At 34.3% G+C, this 19146-nt stretch overlaps 1 protein-coding gene across 1 annotated transcript; it reads left to right on the plus strand.

Annotated features, from left to right (window-relative positions):
• Positions 1 to 6155: 6155 nt before the first annotated feature.
• On the plus strand, positions 6156 to 10037 carry LOC124530924. The gene is made up of 5 exons (XM_047105295.1): positions 6156 to 7070; positions 7105 to 7735; positions 8245 to 8300; positions 9154 to 9331; positions 9529 to 10037. The coding sequence occupies exons 1-5, from the start codon at positions 6156 to 6158 to the stop codon at positions 10035 to 10037; spliced, it is 2289 nt and encodes a 762-aa protein (XP_046961251.1).
• The last annotated feature ends 9109 nt before the right edge of the window (positions 10038 to 19146 follow it).

Below are 19146 nucleotides of genomic sequence, written 5' to 3' on the forward strand. Positions count from 1 at the left end.
ATCCGGAAATTCTAGTGCCCTATTCTATACGCTGAATCGATCCGGAATCCTATTTAAAGTGAAAATCGGTACGGAACCCGTCGTGAGTGTTAAACTGAAAGTGCTAAAGTGTAACGTTTATCCACGCCCACACAAAGTGCGTGAAAATTTGTGAAACCTACTATTCTCTGGGTCTGCCGATCTACTAAAGATCCATTGCAAAAATATCATCACGTCCAAGTAACATCGGGCCAAGCATCAGCTACTGCGGGCCACTACTCACATCGCGAATCTATTGTTCCTGGCTACAACGAGTATCATCTACTCGACGCGACTCTCACCAGGCTGCAGCGAAAATTCTGCGAAATGATAACGGTCATAATTGCGCTCTCCGTGTGCATGTGAGTGAAATTTTTGGTCAATAGCGGTTCTCAAACTTTCGTGCTTTTCTTATCTTATTTTGTTTTCGTTGTTATTTACTGTGTCTTATAATCTTAGTCAAAATGTCCGAAAGTAGAGCTCTTAGCCCAAAACCTGAGAAGGCCGAAACAATTGTAACGGATACAGAAGAAGATATTTTCTGTCCTCCTGGTCCAACCACTAGGTCACAGGCAAAGAAAAAAATTACGCCTAGCATCAAAGTCGAGTTAGATTTAACGACACTACTCAAATTTATTAAGCCATACGATGGGACTAGGGAAACACTAAACTCATTTCTCGTGAACTGTAACAACGCGTATGATTTAGCGTCAGACGCACAGAAAGACATATTATTTAAATATATTCTATGCCAATTACAAGGAAAAGCACAAACTGCTTGTTCCATAAAAGAGTTTTCCAATTGGGCTCAACTCAAAGAGTTTCTTAAAACTCAATTTAGTGAGAGAAAGCATTATGCTCATTTGCTCACTGACCTTCAAGAGTGCCGTCAATTAAATAACGAAACGGTCAGCGCATATGCCCTTAGGATCGAGAAATGCCTCTCACAGCTACTCACAGAAATTTCTATATCTCATAGCCATAAGGCAAGGGAGATACCAGGTCGAACGGCTGCTATGGAGGAATTAGCACTCCATCACTTCCAAATGGGTCTGTTAACACGGTTGTCTAACATTGTTAGGTGTAAATCACCTAAATCGCTCAACGAAGCGATAAATATAGCGATCTCGGAGGAGAAAATACAACAATACCTCTATAAACAGAGTTCGTCTGTTTCAAAACCAACTAATACAGAAAGGCCCAACTTCCAAAATTCGAGACGCGAACAACCTCAAGCAGGTCCGAGCCAACCTAGGACAGCATTCCAGAGTAGGTCTACTAGTTCCAATAATGCTTTCCAAAACTCAGGTACCCCCATTTGTAGATACTGCAAATATCCTGGGCACACAATAGAACAGTGCCGCAAACGACAATTTAATAACAACAGACTTAGAGTAAATCAGAATTCATCAAGGACACCACAACGTGTCAACTTCGTTTCCAATTTCCCTGAACAGCAGTATCCAACCGAATCAGACGAGGGTTATGATACTGTTGATGCCGAAACAAAAAACGAGTAAGAGTCTCGTCCCGGTGTCGTACGGGAACTCAAAATTTTAAAATTGACACCCCAAGCGTCTATTCTAAAACAAGATTGCCTCCTTTAAATGGAAAACAATCTTTACCAAATCTTACTAAATCTATTGTACCAAATCTTACTAAATCCACTGTGCCAAATCTTACTAAATCTATTGTACCAAATCTTACTAAATCCACTGTGCCAAATCTTACTAAATCAATTGTACCAAATCCTACTAAATCCACTGTGTCAAGTTCTACTAAATTTACTATACCAAAACTTAGTGAACCTACTAAGTTCACTGAATCCACTGAATCCTTCGAATCAGCTGAGTTCGCTGTATCTACAAAGTTCACTAAAAATGTGAAACCGAATATATTCAAAATAACTACTAACCCCTCACTTATGTTTTTACCTCATGTACTCGTCAAATCTTCTGTATCGGAACTTCCATTAACACTACTCGTAGATTCAGGATCTTCTGTTAGTTTGCTGAAAAATTCTTGCATCTCAAAACGACCTAAATTGACACAAGAAAAAATTCAATTAAAAGGTATTGATTCCTCGGAAGATCTCATCGAAACTCGAGGTCACTTCCAATTAAAATTACAATTATCTAAATCCAGCTTAACTCATCAATTTCATGTTATCGATGAAATACACCTACCTTACGATGGAATAATAGGCTCTGATATGCTTAATGCGCACAACTGCAACATCGATTACAATAACGATTTATTGCAGATCGGTAAATCGTCTCTAAAACTTTACTTCAATGATCCTACTTATTTGATACCTGCAAGAACAGAAACCGTCATAGCATGTTCCGTTAAAAATCCAGAAGTGGAAGAAGGTGTTATATTAGATCAACATATATCAGATAACATTCGTATATCTAATTGTCTAGTGAAAGTGAAGCCCAATAACAGAGTTAATATTTCTATCTTAAATACATCAGAAATACCAGTCGAAATTAAATCGAACTTATGTTTAAAGATCGAATCTCTCAATAAATACGATTATAATCCCATTACAAATTGCAATAATACACTAAAAAGAAGTCAAGAAGTTTTAAAATCTCTAAGAACTTCTCACTTGAATCAAGAAGAATCAGACGCGCTTTTAAACCTTTGCCATAACTTCTCAGATATTTTTCATTTGCCTGAAGATAAGCTTACTTTCACTTCTGCTATTAAACACCAGATTAAAACAAATTCAGATACTCCAATTAATACAAAATCATATAGGTTTCCGCAATGTCACAAAATGGAAGTACAAAATCAAATTCAGAAAATGCTAGACCAAGACATAATTGAACCATCTTTATCCCCTTGGTCTTCTCCGATTTGGGTTGTCCCTAAGAAGCTGGATGCTTCAGGGGAAAGAAAATGGCGTGTAGTAATAGATTACCGCAAACTCAATGATATTACAATCGGCGAATCTTATCCAATACCTCAAATCAATGAAATTTTAGACCAATTAGGTCATTGCAAATATTTCAGTACATTAGATTTAGCTTCAGGTTTTCACCAAATTCCAGTAGATTCAAAAGATGCTGAAAAAACAGCATTTAGCATCCCAGAGGGACATTATCAGTTTAAAAGAATGCCATTCGGATTGAAGAATGGCCCCGCCACTTTTCAACGATTAATGAATAATGTATTGTCAGGCCTTCAAGGAATACACTGCTATGTATACCAAGATGATATAGTCATTTATTCATACGATCTTAAAACTCATATTGAAAAAATTGAAAAAGTATTCCAAAGATTACGTCAATTCAACCTTAAACTACAACCCGATAAATGCGAATTTCTCCGGACAGAAGTGACTTATCTGGGTCACATTATAACGAGTGAAGGTGTTAAACCAAACCCAGAAAAGGTCAAAGCTGTAGAGAACTTTCCAACACCCAATACTCAAAAAGATATCAAATCTTTTCTAGGCCTTATTTCTTATTACCGCCGATTCATTCCACAGTTTTCAAAACTTGCCAAACCCCTTTTAAGAAAAGATAATAAATTCAATTGGGATAATGAACAACAGTTGGCATTTGAACAATTAAAAAACAAACTGACCACAGCGCCTATTCTTTTATATCCAGACTTCTCAAAACCTTTTGTACTAACTTGTGACGCCTCTGGTTTCGCGATTTCCGCGATATTATCTCAGGGCGAAATCGGAAAAGATCGCCCTATAGCTTATGCGTCTAGAATATTGAACAAAGCGGAAATAAATTATAGTACAACAGAAAAGGAATGCCTAGCAATTATCTTTGGGACTAAAATATTCCGCCCTTATTTGTATGGAAATAATTTTACGATAGTCACTGATCATAAACCACTTCAGTGGTTATTTAGTTGCAAAGACCCTGGTTCACGACTCGTAAGATGGCGTCTGAAGTTGGAAGAATTTAATTATGATATCAAGTATAAAAAAGGTAAAATAAATGCCAACGCCGATGCTCTATCTAGATATCCCGTAAATCCTATTCTTCCCGAAAATAAAAAAGATTTACAGTCGAACTCTTCTGACGATATTAATCTAAGAGCCAATGACCAAACCTCATCAGAGCAACAGCTTCCTAATATTCCCCAAGAAAATCTAGACGAAATACTGGGAACAGATTTTTCTCCTGTGGGAGAACTAGAATTAGATTTCGTACCGCTGAGTCCTCCTACTCCTATTGAGCTCGTAAACCCTGGAATCGATACGGTTATTCCTACCTGCGTAGATCCTACAATTACTCAAACTCCTCCTATACTCGAAGATCCTCTCGCGGTACCATCTGCACTATATCCTGAAGCAGAATTAGGAACCCTTCCTTTAGAACATACAAACTTACCTTTACCTAACGACCCCTATGATGACGCTCCAAATCCATCTACAAGCACAGATCCTACCACCGGTACTGACACTTATCAGACCTTCCTTAAAGCTATTTCTGATAAAAATAAAAATTTTAGTACAGTAATCGTGGAACATAATGAGAATCTGATGAAATGCCCTGCTAAAGTCATACTTGTCCCTACGTCAATAGACCTAGACGAGTCTAATCCTTATATTCAGGAAGTCTTAGATATTCCGGAGTTGAGCAAATTAATGCTCAATACCGAAAGGCAACTTTATTCATTTCAAAGAATCATGAAAGATAATAAAGCTTTCTACCTTATGTTCACAAAAGTCCATCATTTCGATGAGTCATCTTATCCAGAGATTTTTCAGACTTTAAAAACTGTCAGGAATGATCTAATTTCCAGAGGGAATATAAATAATATTGGAATTTCTGATATGAAGAACCCATTTGACAAACATTCATTTGTTAAAATTTACAACATTATTTGCTACTTGTTTCACGACACCGGTATTAAAATTGATATCTATCATAATAAAATCATTTACCCTGTTCCTACTGAAATAAAGAAAATTTTATACGACAATCACAATATCCCAACAGCTGGTCATTTAGGTTCTTCTCGTATGTATAATAGAGTTAAGGAGATGTACTACTGGAAAGGCATGCGAAGCGACATTGAATCCTATGTAAAACAGTGTAAAGCATGTCAACAAAATAAAGCACTGCGTAGAGTAAACCGTGCTCCCATGCAAATTACTAGCACTTCCACTGAACCGAACCAGCGAATATCTCTGGATATTGTGGGTCCTTTGCCAGAAACGGGCACCGCAAAATTAAGATTCATTCTCACTATCCAAGATGACCTCACTAAATTTTCTACCGCATATCCTATCCGAAGTACAACAGCTGAGGAAACCAGTGAGTGTCTTTTGCATTACATATCTATTTTTGGCATACCCAAAATGATACTTACCGATCAAGGGACCAATTTTACGTCTGATCTATTTAAAAAGACCTGCGAGTTCCTAAAAATCAAAAACCTTTGGTCCTCTCCATACCACCCACAAACTCAAGGTGCTCTAGAGAGGAGCCATTCCACGCTTAAGGAATATCTTAAATCCTATATCAATGAAGAACAGACAAATTGGCCTCGATATGTCTATACTGCAATGCTAGCTTATAATACATCAGTTCATACAACGACTCACTTTACACCTTACGAACTAATGTTTGGCAATAAACCATTTATTCCGAATTCCATTTACAACGAACCTCCTGGAACTACATACCCTGAATATGTCCGTCTGTTACAAAATCGATTAAAACACTCAAGAGAAAAAGCTTTGGAATTTATAAGAAAGTCCAAGGAATCGTCAAAATTATATTACGATACCCACACTTGTCCCGCTAAATATAAGGTCTACGGAGACTACGTTTATCTTAAAAATCTCTGAAAGCTCTTTCGCCTCTCTGGAAAGGTCCTTACAAAGTGGTAAAAATAAACGGTAACAATACGCTTACCTTATTAATAAACAGACGTCACATTACCCATCATTTTGACCAGGTCAAACCAGCAGCCGACGTAGACCTTAATCTGTGAATATATATGTAAAAAAAAAAAAAAAAAATTAGATATAGCTAAATATAAATATAAAATGAATAATTACCTGATAGTAGACTTCGCCTACTGAAAAGAAAACACAATAGTATTATACTATTAGTTAATAGCAAACCTAAAGTCTATGTAATTAATTTAATTTTATGATAATACCTACCTTCTTTACATCTCGTCCTAAGGCATCATCTGGCTTATTTGTTATTTACAGGGCCTCGTCCCAAGGTCAATCACAGCAAAGTTATCTACAACCTCTCATCTCGAGTCCTGGAATATACTTTGACCCGATTGGAGAACTCAAAATGAATGTTGGTCACTTAGACGTTGTCACTCCATATGATATATCATATATCTTACCTCATATTCAAAATATTAATGAGGTATTAGGTACAATTCGATTCCTTTGCAATCAATTTCAAAATAATATTACCTTCGAACTTGAATGCCATAATGTTCTAGAACCATTAACTATTAGATATAAAGATATTGTTTCTGCATATTCTTCTATCACTCACCTGACAGGCACCAATAAATTCAAACGTAGTGCCTGGATAAGTGGTGTAGGCACACTGTCCAAAATAATATTTGGCACTCTAAACGAGGACGATGCCGTCAAATATGATAACGCTATACAAGATTTACACGATAACCAGAAAAAATTAGCTTCTTTGACTAAAGAAAATATTTTGGTTACAACATCCACATTTTCCAAGTTTAATGAATCCTTACATACAATCAAAATTAACGAGATTATACTTAACGAAGGAATCGAAAAATTAACATCGAGATTCAAGAATTTATCACAAGCATATAATCATATAGAAATTAAGTCAAATATTAATTCAATATTACAAAGTTTAGAAGCCGCTGTACTCACTTTATCATTCCAATTAGATGACATCATTAATGCTATCATACTCAGTAGCCAAAACATTCTACACCCAGCTATACTAACTCCCACGCAATTATTCCAGGAACTTATTGATAATCATAGATATCTACCTATCAACCATAAATTACCAACTACTTTAGAATTAAGTCATATCCATGTATTAATGAATGTTTCTAATGTTTTTGTGTTTTAAAACACATTAGTGTTTTAGCTTAAGGAATAAGATAATTTTTATTTTAAGAATTCCTCTTGTATCTTCTAAGGAACATAACCTGTATCATAATATTGCATTACCTACGCCGCACGATAGTTTGAAACCTAACTCATTTATTTTTGTAGTACCTAAAAGTAAATATATCGCATTGACCAAAGATAAATTAGAATATTGCACCTTAGAATCAATCACGAACTGCAAGACGATAGATTCCCATGAATTCATATGTGACGTAATTACGGTGTATTCGACAAGTGCAAACCCTAGTTGTGAAAGTGAACTCTTATCCAACGTAATAAGTGCTTTACCAGAACAGTGTCAAACAGATTTTATCTATGGACAATTAGATTTGTGGAAACAAATTAGTAATAATAGATGGATTTATATACAGTCACAGAGTAACAAATTGTCAATTGAGTGTAATAATAATAAAAATTCAGAGCTAAACATACTTGGTACGGGAATTATTACAGTTCCAATAAATTGTTATGCATATTGTAAAAGTACTAGGTTAATACCCAAAACTGTTAGTATTAAGATAAATGTTACTACTATTCATCCCGATTTTAATATAATATTAGACTCATGCTGTACTTTAGATAAGTTTAAAAATGAAATAAGTAATGGACCCCTTTTCAAATTACAAAATATAGATCTTGACTCATTTACTCCAGAAACAAAATATAAATTAAAAGCGTTAGCAGAGGAAACACAAAAGATCTTAAATCAAAAATCTATTATAAAATACGGGGATCATTACTCTATACTCTTAATTATAGTTATTGTCATTATTATAGTTTATGGTGTGTTTAGGTTATTTTTGTTTATTAAATCACGTGGCCGTCTTACCTACCAAATCCCTTTTGTCATGCAGACAGTTCCTGCAGATCTACCGAATCCAGAACTTGCAATTCCTATTCTAGATCCTGTGGTTCCTATCCAGGTTAATAAAGCTAACCAGACTCCAGAAGACTTTCCACCAGCCAGCACCAGAAGGCACATTTAGCTTCTTCTTCCTAAACTTCGAATTTTAACCCCGAAGTTTAGTCTACCCCGGGGAGGTGTTATAACCCTACACTGTTACCCATTTTGTTGACCGAAACTACCGACTCATCACCTTTTCCCCCAGAACCTTCAGTAGCTCGCTCCTCAGAGTCAGTCCTACTCCAACCTCCGATTCCGACGGTCGCGTTTAATAATTAATATTGTTATTATTCTATTTCAAGGACTCACCCCTCAACCCTTACTATTTCTAAGTTTAGTTTTGTGAACACCTTTTTTTTAAAAAAAAAGCTTCAAGTCCGTACCGTATAACAGTACCAAATTAATTACATCATGTTTTCAACACAATTAATAACTAGCATCTATCCTGAAGATTAACATATATTTTTTTCATTTGGTTTATTGCATTGGATAATATACTTTTTGGCATTTTAAAACTTGCATTTAGCTCATGTAGTCCCCTTAAGAGTAAATAATGGTAAACTAAATACTACGTCAACGCTGGCTCTCGAGCCTATATTATGTGCATTAGATGTTGTTAATTATCAATCTTGTTATTACTTTGATCAGCTTAGATAAACGATTAGATCGTTTCAAAAATAATGATAACTTTTTAAATCATTCAAGTAAGTTCATAAAATGCTTTTGAATAGTCATATTGCAGCCTGAATTATCTTTGCGGTCTAAAAATCTTTAATATTCTGATTATAGCTATATAATAGTTGTACAAATAAGTTTTAGGACACTTCGATTTTGTATCATAATAGCTATTCGAAATTAATTCACAGGTCCCGCTCACTTATCATAAATAGTACTTGATATGTAGTATCGAAACTTAAAGCAGTCATAAACATAATCTATAAATTCTGTAAATTAAACATGCACACCGATAAGCTATTTATTAGACACTGCATTCGCTATGAATTCTATCATGTAAAAAGTGTTAGGCAAAGGCTGTGATATCGATTCACTTTCACATTGTTCTGTTCTTGGAGACAAAATTGTATCTAAAAGTACATGTGAGTATTGGTTTAAGCGATTCAAAGAAGGTTATTTCGACGTTAGTGTCCGAGAACGCACCGGGCCTCCTGTAAAAGTGGATAATCAGGAACTGCAAGCGTTGTTGGATGAAAACTCTTGTCAGACGGAGAAACAACTTTCGGAACAGCCTGGAGTAACTCAACAAACTGTTTCTTATCGTTTAAAAGCAATGGGTAAGATTCGGAAAGGAACAAAGTGGGTACCACATTTTCTGACTCAAGACAATAAAAACCGCCGTCATGACATTTGTTTGAGTCTTTACAACAAGCAACTTAGAAAGTCTTTTTTGAGGAAAATTGTAACAGGCGATGAAAAGTGGATTTATTTTGATAATCCGAAACGCAAATATCATTGGGTTGACCCCGGCCAGCCGACAACATCCACGCCAAAGCGCTATGTTCATTGTCTCAAAGTCATGCTGTGTATATGGTGGGATATGAAAGGCGTACTTATGGACTTCTCAAACCTGGTCAAACAGTTTCTGCCGATCGCTGTTGTTATCAATTGATGCAAGTGAATCAAGAATTTGAGAAGAAATGTCCATTTTCTGGTAGGGGAAAACGTCCAGTAAAACTGCTCCATGACAACGCGCGGCCTCATGTGAGTAAACCGGTCAAGGACTCGTTACTAACGCTTGGATGGGAAGCTGTACCACACCTAGCGTATTCACCAGACTTGGCTCCATCCGATAATCATTTATTCCGGAAAATGCAGAACGATTTGTCTGACGTGCGATTCAAAACATTCGAAGAAGTGGAAAAATGGGTCACTAAATTTCTCACCTCGCAAGTCCAAAGTTTTTTTGCCAAAGGCATCCGCGAGTTACCTGAGAGATGGCTGAAGGTCATTCAGTCCGATGGAGATTACTTCGATGAATAACTGTGTTTTACTTCTTTTTTAACAAATCTTGAATTTTTTGAAAACTGTCCTAAAACTTATTTGTACACCCAAATCTTATGTTGTTGTAAACATATTGTGAATCGATCGACTTTATTAAAAATATTCCGAATGTAGTGTCGAGCTTTAAGACTGAAAGAAGACCGCTCTTTTTTGTAGCATAAAGTAAAGTAAAGTAACAGCCTATAAATTATCCACTGCTGGGCTAAGGCCTCCTATCCCATTAAGAAGAGGGTTTGGAACATATTCCACCACGCGGTTCCAATGCGGGTTGGTGGAATGCACATGTGGCAGAATTTCGATGAAATTAGACAGATGCAGGTTTCGTCATGATATTTTCCTTCACCGCCGAGCACGAGATGAATTATAAACACAAATTAAGCACATATGTATATGTGGTGCTTGCCTGAGCTTGGACCCGAATTCATCGATTAAGATGCACGCGTTCCAACCACTGGGCCATTTCGGCTATTTGTAGTATAAAAAAGACTTTAATGCGTTACCCCATCAAAAATGCCGTTAGATTAATGCTATGAGATTAACTGTAGTATGCTAATCAGTAGCAATATCGGCTAGTTGTCAAACTTTTCTAATTAATTTTAAAAATAACTTTTCAAATTTAGAACAATTGTCGAAAGCTAATATCTTTCGGGTTTTACGATTTTAAAAACAAATAACTGACAAGTTTAAATTTAGAACGCGTTTCGAAAGTTATCTAGAATAATCTCGAAAAAAAATGCTAGTTTTAAGGTTTAGTGAGATTCGAATGAAAACTTTTTTTTACTAACAAAACAAAAATAACAAAAATAAGTTTTCAAATTTAGAAAAAATTTCGAAGCTAGTATCTATCAGATTTACGATTTTAAAACAAATAACTGACAACTTTAAATTGAGAACACGTGTTGAATATTGCCCAGAAAATTTTCGAAAAATAAATGGGTTCATTTAGAGAGTTAGTGAGATTCGAATGAAAACATTTTATAGAAATAAATTTTTAATTATCATCTGAGTAAAAAATAGTTATGTACTTCTCTTAAAATCTTCTTAATTTTTTTTACATAATTACTAGAATAGTATTTATTATTTTATATTAAAATAAATGATTAAATAACGTAATTTATAAACGTGATTTTAAACATATGATGTTTTTTGGGTTTTATGTTATAACACCAACGCTCCAAATTGGATTAAATAAAAAAAAAAAAGTTAATCTCCTTTTAATACAAAAACGTTTTTGTCAAAACGTTTCAGAGCGTTGTTTCCGGCTTCGTAAATAGATACAGTATCGTGATCTCTAAAGCGAGGTACAGTTAAGCCCATCGATCTGGTTGTTGAGTTGAGCTTGTTTGTTCAACATCCAATCCGATGTTAGAGACTCTTTCTCTAACAGGATTTACTGTGAGGTAAAATTTTTGTGAAGTCAGTGATTTTATATGAAACCTCTTTGGATATATTATATACTAACGACCCAACCCGGCTTCGCACGAGTATAATTATATCACAATATAAACTTTTAAAATTATCAGTGTTTCCATGTAGTATATTTAATAATCATTTTTCATGTATGATACCTACATGGAAAATTAACAATTTTCCATGTAGGTATCATATATGAAAAATTAATAATAAAAAATTAAAATTGTTAATTTTCCATGTAGGTATCATATATCAAAAATATTGCTCTAGAATCACTCTATCTATTAAAAAAAACTGCATCAAAATCCGTTGCGTAGTTAAATTACATACATATGTATGTATATAATTGTATTTAACTAATATGATTGGATTTTTTAAATGTTGATTAAGAGTAACTACTGAATTTTATTGCCGGTTCTTCTCGGTAGTATCTACTTTCCGAACCGGTGGTAGCTTCACTTAATTGTTAAATGACGATTCAAAAGTGTTTGTAAAAGCCCACTTGTATAAAGTTTATTTTGATTTTGATTTTAAAGATTTAAGCATACATAGGTATATAGGGACAGAGAATGCGACTATGTTTTATAGTATGTATTGATACAGTATATTATTTAAGATTATTATCCATGAATAATGTATGGGCTTTGGTTATAAAGTAATTAAGTTATTTCTAAGCTCCTTATGCAAAATGTTACGCTCTATAAAGTAAATTTAATTTAATGCGGTAAAGAGTTCTTTAGACTATTTATTTGTATATTGTCCGTGATATAGCTAGACGGACGAGAAATTCGAATACCTTTGGTGAGTTGGGCATAACCATACATTCATTGGCGCTGTAAGAACAATCAACTATTCTTACATCGCCAATTCTCCACCAACCTTGGAAGCGAAGACGTTAACCTCTGTTTTTACACTATCCATTGCCTAATGTTGTAAATAATTATGTAATCTCTTAATGTCAACAAACAGTGAATAGAAAACATATCTATTATCTCAACGACACTTCAATGATTCGAATCTAGTTAAGTACTATTTAATTTTACTTGGTAATAAGTTTTAGAGAGTTTTAGTCAATGATGTAAGCACAGCTTACAGCTCTTTAAATCGCTCATAAAAAGAACCGTCTCTGAATATTAGTGCTGTCGTAGCTGAAAGCATTATTCAAGGCAGGGTATTAATATAGAGTTACCTCCTCTTTCAGTTGTCAACAAAGCTACTTATATCTAAAATATACTTCATATTAATACATGATATACGTATATAACTTTTATAAATCTAAACTCAGGTCGATTAGATATAAATACATTTATTTAACATAATAGGTTCAATCGGCATAATTCCAAGTTGTACAATCAATCACCCTTCATTTTCATGATAACCCCGTTCAAAACCCCGGATTCTGACCACCGACCGCTCTCTTCTGTTTTTCTTCTTTTATTTTTCCTGTCACCTCACAATCTGTCCAGTCATCCAATTGGTCATCCGATCAAAGTCGGCTTTCTTTACCAGCCAACTACGACGCAACAGTGTTACCATCTCTAAATCAGAATAACATAATTAAAATCATCACATAACTAAGCTACCCGTAGTTTTACACAGGGACACCGTTTGAAGCTGGTATTTAATATGTATAAATAACGTTACGTATACTATAATATACAAAGACACATTATCAAATACTAGTAGTTGCTGCGACTTTGCTCGCGTTTTAGGGTATTGGTCTTGTGTCAGGCAAAAAAGTAGCCTATGCCGTTTCTTGGAGTTCAAGTTTGCTTCATACCTAATTTTATCAAATTCGGTTCAGAGGTTTGCTCGTGACAGAACGTCAGACAAACAGACAGAGTTACTTTGACATTTATAATATTAATACAGGTAAATGTTCTAGAAGTGTTTCTAAAAGTCCTATCATAATATTATGTACAAATTTATGGAAATATTACATAAATATGTCTACAACATTCGAAAAAGATAAATATTTTTATTGTACTATGGCGAGTTGGATATATAATAATTTCTTTACCTTCTGTTTGTATAGGCACATATAGTTTTTATGAGCATAGTCCAATATTTATTATGATTTTTTTATTTATTTATTTTTTAAAAAATATTTTTTATGGTATAGGTTGGCGGACGAGCATATAGGCCACCTGACGGTAAGTGGTCACTATCAACCATAGACAATGACGCTGTAAGAAATATTAACTATTCCTTATATCGCCAATGTGCCACCAACCTTGGGAACTAAGATGTTATGTCTCTTGTGCCTGTAGTTACACTGGCTTACTCACGCTTCGAACCGGAATACAACAATACTGTGTACTGTTATTTGGCGGTAGAATAACTGATGGTACCTACCCAGACGGGCTTGCACGGGAATATGGCGCGGGAAATTGAAGCCTCATCCGGTAATGTATACAAATGTATACCAAGCACGTCCAAAGGCTCTGTGTCTTATTTAAAAAAAAAATATTAACATTCACAGATTAGGGATTCTAAATTCAAAAATCTTTAAGGCATGTTTGTTAAACAGAATTTCGTATTGAATTTTTATTGATAGGCCATTTATTTTGCTATGTATTTTGATTGTAAATAAATTGAACATCGGTTAACGTTTATTTTTTCCCATATTTATAAGACGTTTATATTTTAATAAAAACATGGAGAGCTATATAAAAATGGTTTCCTTTTTGGTTCGACGTTTGAGTATATTCTTTCTTTACATCAAAGGAATAACATATTGGAGAAAATAAATAAATATGTATTTTGTTTAAAACTAATTGCTCATATATGTTTCATGTCTGCGAATTTCTTGATGAAAAAAACCATTAACATTTCGTTAGCATGACATAAAAAGATTCAAGCTCTGTTTGTTTCTGGATGGAATTAAATCTAACAGTTCCAATATTAACTACTTACTTGAACGCGATCAATCGTGTCTTCATAATTATATTCAAATAAAACAAAAGTATTTGCACCAAAATTTTATTATAATACAATTTAGCATACTAATATTTCATTATAAAAATAAATATATCAATTGCTATAAATTACGATAGCTCATAAAACGTTATATTGGTGTACCGTGTAATTGAAACTTTTAGTAATAAAAAAACCTTTCCTTCATAAAATAGTTTTACTCTAAAAGTTAAGTAAAATCTAGTTTCAATAAAGACACTGAAATACCAAAATTTAAATTGGTAAACCACTAAACGCTTACCATATTATAGATACATTTATACAGCTTTGCTATAATAGCGAGCCACTCAGAGCATAAGATCATTTTAACCCAGAAAAATTGAAAGATTCCCAAGAGTCAAACAACTGTATCCATATCAACGTCCACCCAAGTCAGAGACATCGCTTGGTTAAACATAAGTTAGAAATGAGAAAGGTTTAACTTGAGTAAGATATATGAGGTGACGATTGAAAGAACCTTCAGAACAACTATATAGTTTTAATAATTTGTTGAAGAACCTTCTTTGTACGGATTGGGATTTAAATTTCAAGGTCAAACTTCAATAAAAGGTTTGACGAGTATAAGTCTAGTCGAGATAATAAGATAAGCATAAGAAAGAACAATGCTTGGAATTTAAACGACAATCACAATTCGAAATCCGGGCATTGCTGAGTGACTTAATTCATTTTTGTAATTCTCAGTCATTGGTCGTAGTAAGTAGAAGTAGCTAGTATTGACTAGTGCGTTGTAACATATGTATTTGTAGATTTATTTATAGTCTTCAGGGTACATAAAACTTTTTGTGTTTTTTTTTCTATTTCAAGCGTTTCGTATTATTTCTGTTATCTGATATAATATATACAGGCAGGTTAACAGGATTTGGTATCAAATAATTGTTTCTATGAACTTATGTGTTAATGATTGTGTCTTTAAAATATTAACGTACTGAAATTTGGTTTATAAGAATTTATGTATATTCCAAAACGTTTAGTGATATTTTAAATATAACACAATAATAATTTACTTTTGCCATAAAATGAGTGAAAACTGTTACACGGTTAATTTAAGACAATCTTGGTCTCAGTGTAATAACATCGTAATGAAATGAAATTTAGGTCCTAGGTTGGCTAATTCAATACTTGCGAAAAATGTCGTCTACGATCAGTAATACACAAATCGTCTAAAATGTCTCCTAGAAAAAAAAAAAACATTGTAGTTAGACTTTCCCATCTCAAAAAGTTTTAAATGATGCTTCAAACCAATCCTCAATGGACAATCCAAAAATTTTCCGATAAGGTTTTTTAGTATTACGCTACAAAATTCAGATGGTATTTTTTATGAGTAATATTCTAGTTCTTCAATAATAATCTATGTCACAACCGTAAGTGCTATCATTCTCGTCATACACATCATACTGTAGAAATTTATTGGCCATAAAGTGAAGTAAGTGCGTCTCATCCGATTTATTTTATGACGTAAGGCATCGCACTCCATTCTTTAGCACACTTAGTATGACAGGAATTGATATTTCATTCCTATCTGCACATGTCTTTTCACGGAATTTCACGTTGTATAAACTTAGATCATTGTCCATCAGATCAAAATTAAATGTGAGTTTTCTTAGCATTGTATAGTACCTGATAGTTTATAAAAACAGTTTTGCGTTTTCACCTCAAATATAGCATACATCTGAGGTCCAGAGTTCGACCTGTAAAGTAACTCTGCCTGTCTGCCTGTTGCCCTTTACTACCAAACCACTGAACCGAATTTGATGTAATTTGTTTTGAAGCAACTTTGAACTTTACTTGATGATATGGCTTTGTGCATGGGTATGGCCGTCTGGGTAGGTCACCCACTCGTCAGATATTCTACCGCCACAACACACAACGGTAGTATTTGTTTTGTGTTCTGGTTTGAAGGATGAGTGAGTCAGTGTAACTACAGGCACAGGGGACAAAACATCTTAGTTCCCAAGGTTGGTGGCGTATTGGAGATGTAAAGAATGATTAATATATCTCACAGCGTCAATGTATATGGACGGTGGTGACCACTTCCTATTAAGTGGTCCATTATATGCTCGTCCGCAAACCTATAGCAGGCCTCTTTTTTTGCCTAACACGTTACAACCAAACTCCAAAAACGCGAGAAAAGCCGGGGGCGACAACTAATTAAATATAAAACTTGGTCACATATTTTCACAGATTAGATCCCTACGCTGCAAAGTTGTCTGAAAGATATCGTCGCTTTAGAGATAAATCCGTTTGTTGCACCTTATGTGAATTTTGTAAATCCTAGTGTATATTTTAATTAAGGTGTTAGTGTAAATTAATACAACGTGTGCTTTATTTATATTTATCCAAACTTCAACACGATGTGAGATGGCCCAGTGGTTAGAACGCGTGCATCTTAACCGATGATTGCGGGTTTAAATCCAGGCAAGCACCACTATATATATATATGTGCTTAATTTGTGTTTATAATTCATCTCATGCTCGGCGGTGAAGGAAAACATCGTATACCTGTAACAGATACTGTAACATCATGAAACCTGCATGTGTCTAATTTCATCGAAATTGTGTCCAATGCGGGTTGGTGGAATGCACATCATTCCACCAACCCGCATTGGAACAGCGTGGTGGAATATGTTCCAAACCCTCTCCTTTGTGGGAGAGGAGGCCTTAGCCCAGCAGTGGGAAATTTACAGGCTGTTACTTAAATTTACTTTAAACCATGTAGAATAGGCTTAACCCTCTTAGAAATTAACAAATAAATTTTACCGAAGTAATATACGTGCTATGTTCACACAAGCGATTAAGCAGCCGCAACGGAGAGAAAACATGACTCTGTGAGAGAGAAAGAGATAGATAGTGTCTTGCCGATTGTTGTCATAATATATTTTCCGATCCGGCAGTAGCCGTCACATTTAATTCAATACTGAAATCATACAATAGTGCTCTTATGATCTTACATGAATAAAGAATATTTTTATTTTGATTTGATGTCCCTTTAAAAAAAACACAAAGAGTTGCAAGATAAACAAACGTCGTACATTACGTGACGTATCCAATCATTGTGTAATTACGTTATATTTTACACGATTTTACGAACGAATTCATCAATTATTACGAAGCTTTGTCAAGACCCGCATGTTGACAAAATTTCACTCCTAATTATTCACTCGTGCAGATCGTAAACAATACGCGCCGAGTCCAATTAACTTTATATTATTATATCAGACGAACATGCGGCTAAAACGTGACATTCGTCACGTCACGTAGTCCGTGCACGGAGATAATGGCTTAATAAAAAATTTGCGTATTTCATACACACTGTATAAGATGTAACCGCAAAAAATATCCATAAAAACGGTTAGGACTCTGAAAAAAATACATGTGCTTTTTTTAGAAAGATATTGGAGTGTCACTTAATAAGGAACTCGTGTATTATAAACTCAAAGTCAAAATTGCTTTATTCAATATAGAAATATTAAACTTTCTTATTGATGGTCAATTGAAACAGTACCGATTCGGAAAAGAAAATACCCTGACCTGAGAAGAACCGGCAAAAGAAACTCAGTGGTTCTTTTTTGTCTCATATATTATAAAAACAATTTAAATGAAATAAAATAGCCAGGAGGCGATCGTTTCATTCCCAAGGTTATCATGTCAACGCTATCGATCAAAAACTCATTAATTATATAATAACCTTTTGCACACAAGCGTTCCTTAATATTTTGTTTTTTAATTTGGCAACAGAGGCATTTTGAACGCTTTCTGGGATCCTGTTGTAAAACCGTATACCCCACAAAGGAGTTACTGAGTCTATGCAGTTGAATAACAGGAGTAACAAGTTTGTGTTGTTCCTTCCATTAATATTTTTCGTACATACATAACATTACAGAATATACATATATTGAGAAGCAACAGTCAATATCTTGATTTCTTTAAATTTATTCCTTAACGATTCTTTAGCTCCTAGGTTATAGATTGCGCGAATAGCGCTCTTCTGCATCACAAATATAGTATGGATTAAATATAGTATTATACTTTTAACTGACAATGTCACACTTGGTTACTAAGCGGTCACTCAGTCTGACCGCATTAGTTTGTATAATTTAACTGAAATTTACTTCGATAAAATGTAAACTACCGAATAAAAACGGCGACATATGATTGGTCGCTGTTACAATAAGATCGGCCAATCAGGAAGAGCTTTGACAGTTGAACATTTGACGCGGGACAAATATTTGACAGTTTAACTTCGATATATCACAAAGTAGCGAAAAATAATACGTTAAATTGCAATCATATTTAACAGTTCACAATATTTCGACAAATTATAATCTGGTCGTCAGATTGTAAACTAACGAATTTTGTAATCTTACGGTGACATATATACTTATTATGTTACATACTAGAGTAATGAATCGATCGTCTATACAAAATTTTAGAATTAATTAGCGATTTAGAAACCGCGTCTTCCACGTGAGTGGTGAGTTACTTGGTTACCGACAAGATATATAAAAATAATTACTATAAATTCTTAAATTTCCTAAAGTACATAGAAAATAGCGCTTATTTATACATATATTTATTATTATATTAATCTAAACAGACAGACAGTAGATGGAACGTAAGAATTTGATTTTGTATTTAGCGACATAAAATGTGTCAAAATAAAAATAAGTAAAAGTATAGCTCCGCCATGACAGCTGAACGC

The sequence above is a fragment of the Vanessa cardui genome, chromosome 7 (assembly GCF_905220365.1).
Source record: "Vanessa cardui chromosome 7, ilVanCard2.1, whole genome shotgun sequence".
In the NCBI taxonomy this organism is placed as follows: Eukaryota; Metazoa; Arthropoda; class Insecta; order Lepidoptera; family Nymphalidae; genus Vanessa; species Vanessa cardui.

Coding starts and splice junctions, on each gene's coding strand:
- LOC124530924 (XM_047105295.1), top strand. CDS start 6,156: ATGATAATACCTACCTTCTTTACATCTCGTCCTAAGGCATCATCTGGC. Junction 8,301..9,153: donor TCCAACCTCCGATTCCGACG/GTCGCGTTTAAT, acceptor TATTGGTTTAAG/CGATTCAAAGAAGGTTATTT. Junction 9,332..9,528: donor TTATCGTTTAAAAGCAATGG/GTAAGATTCGGA, acceptor GACCCCGGCCAG/CCGACAACATCCACGCCAAA.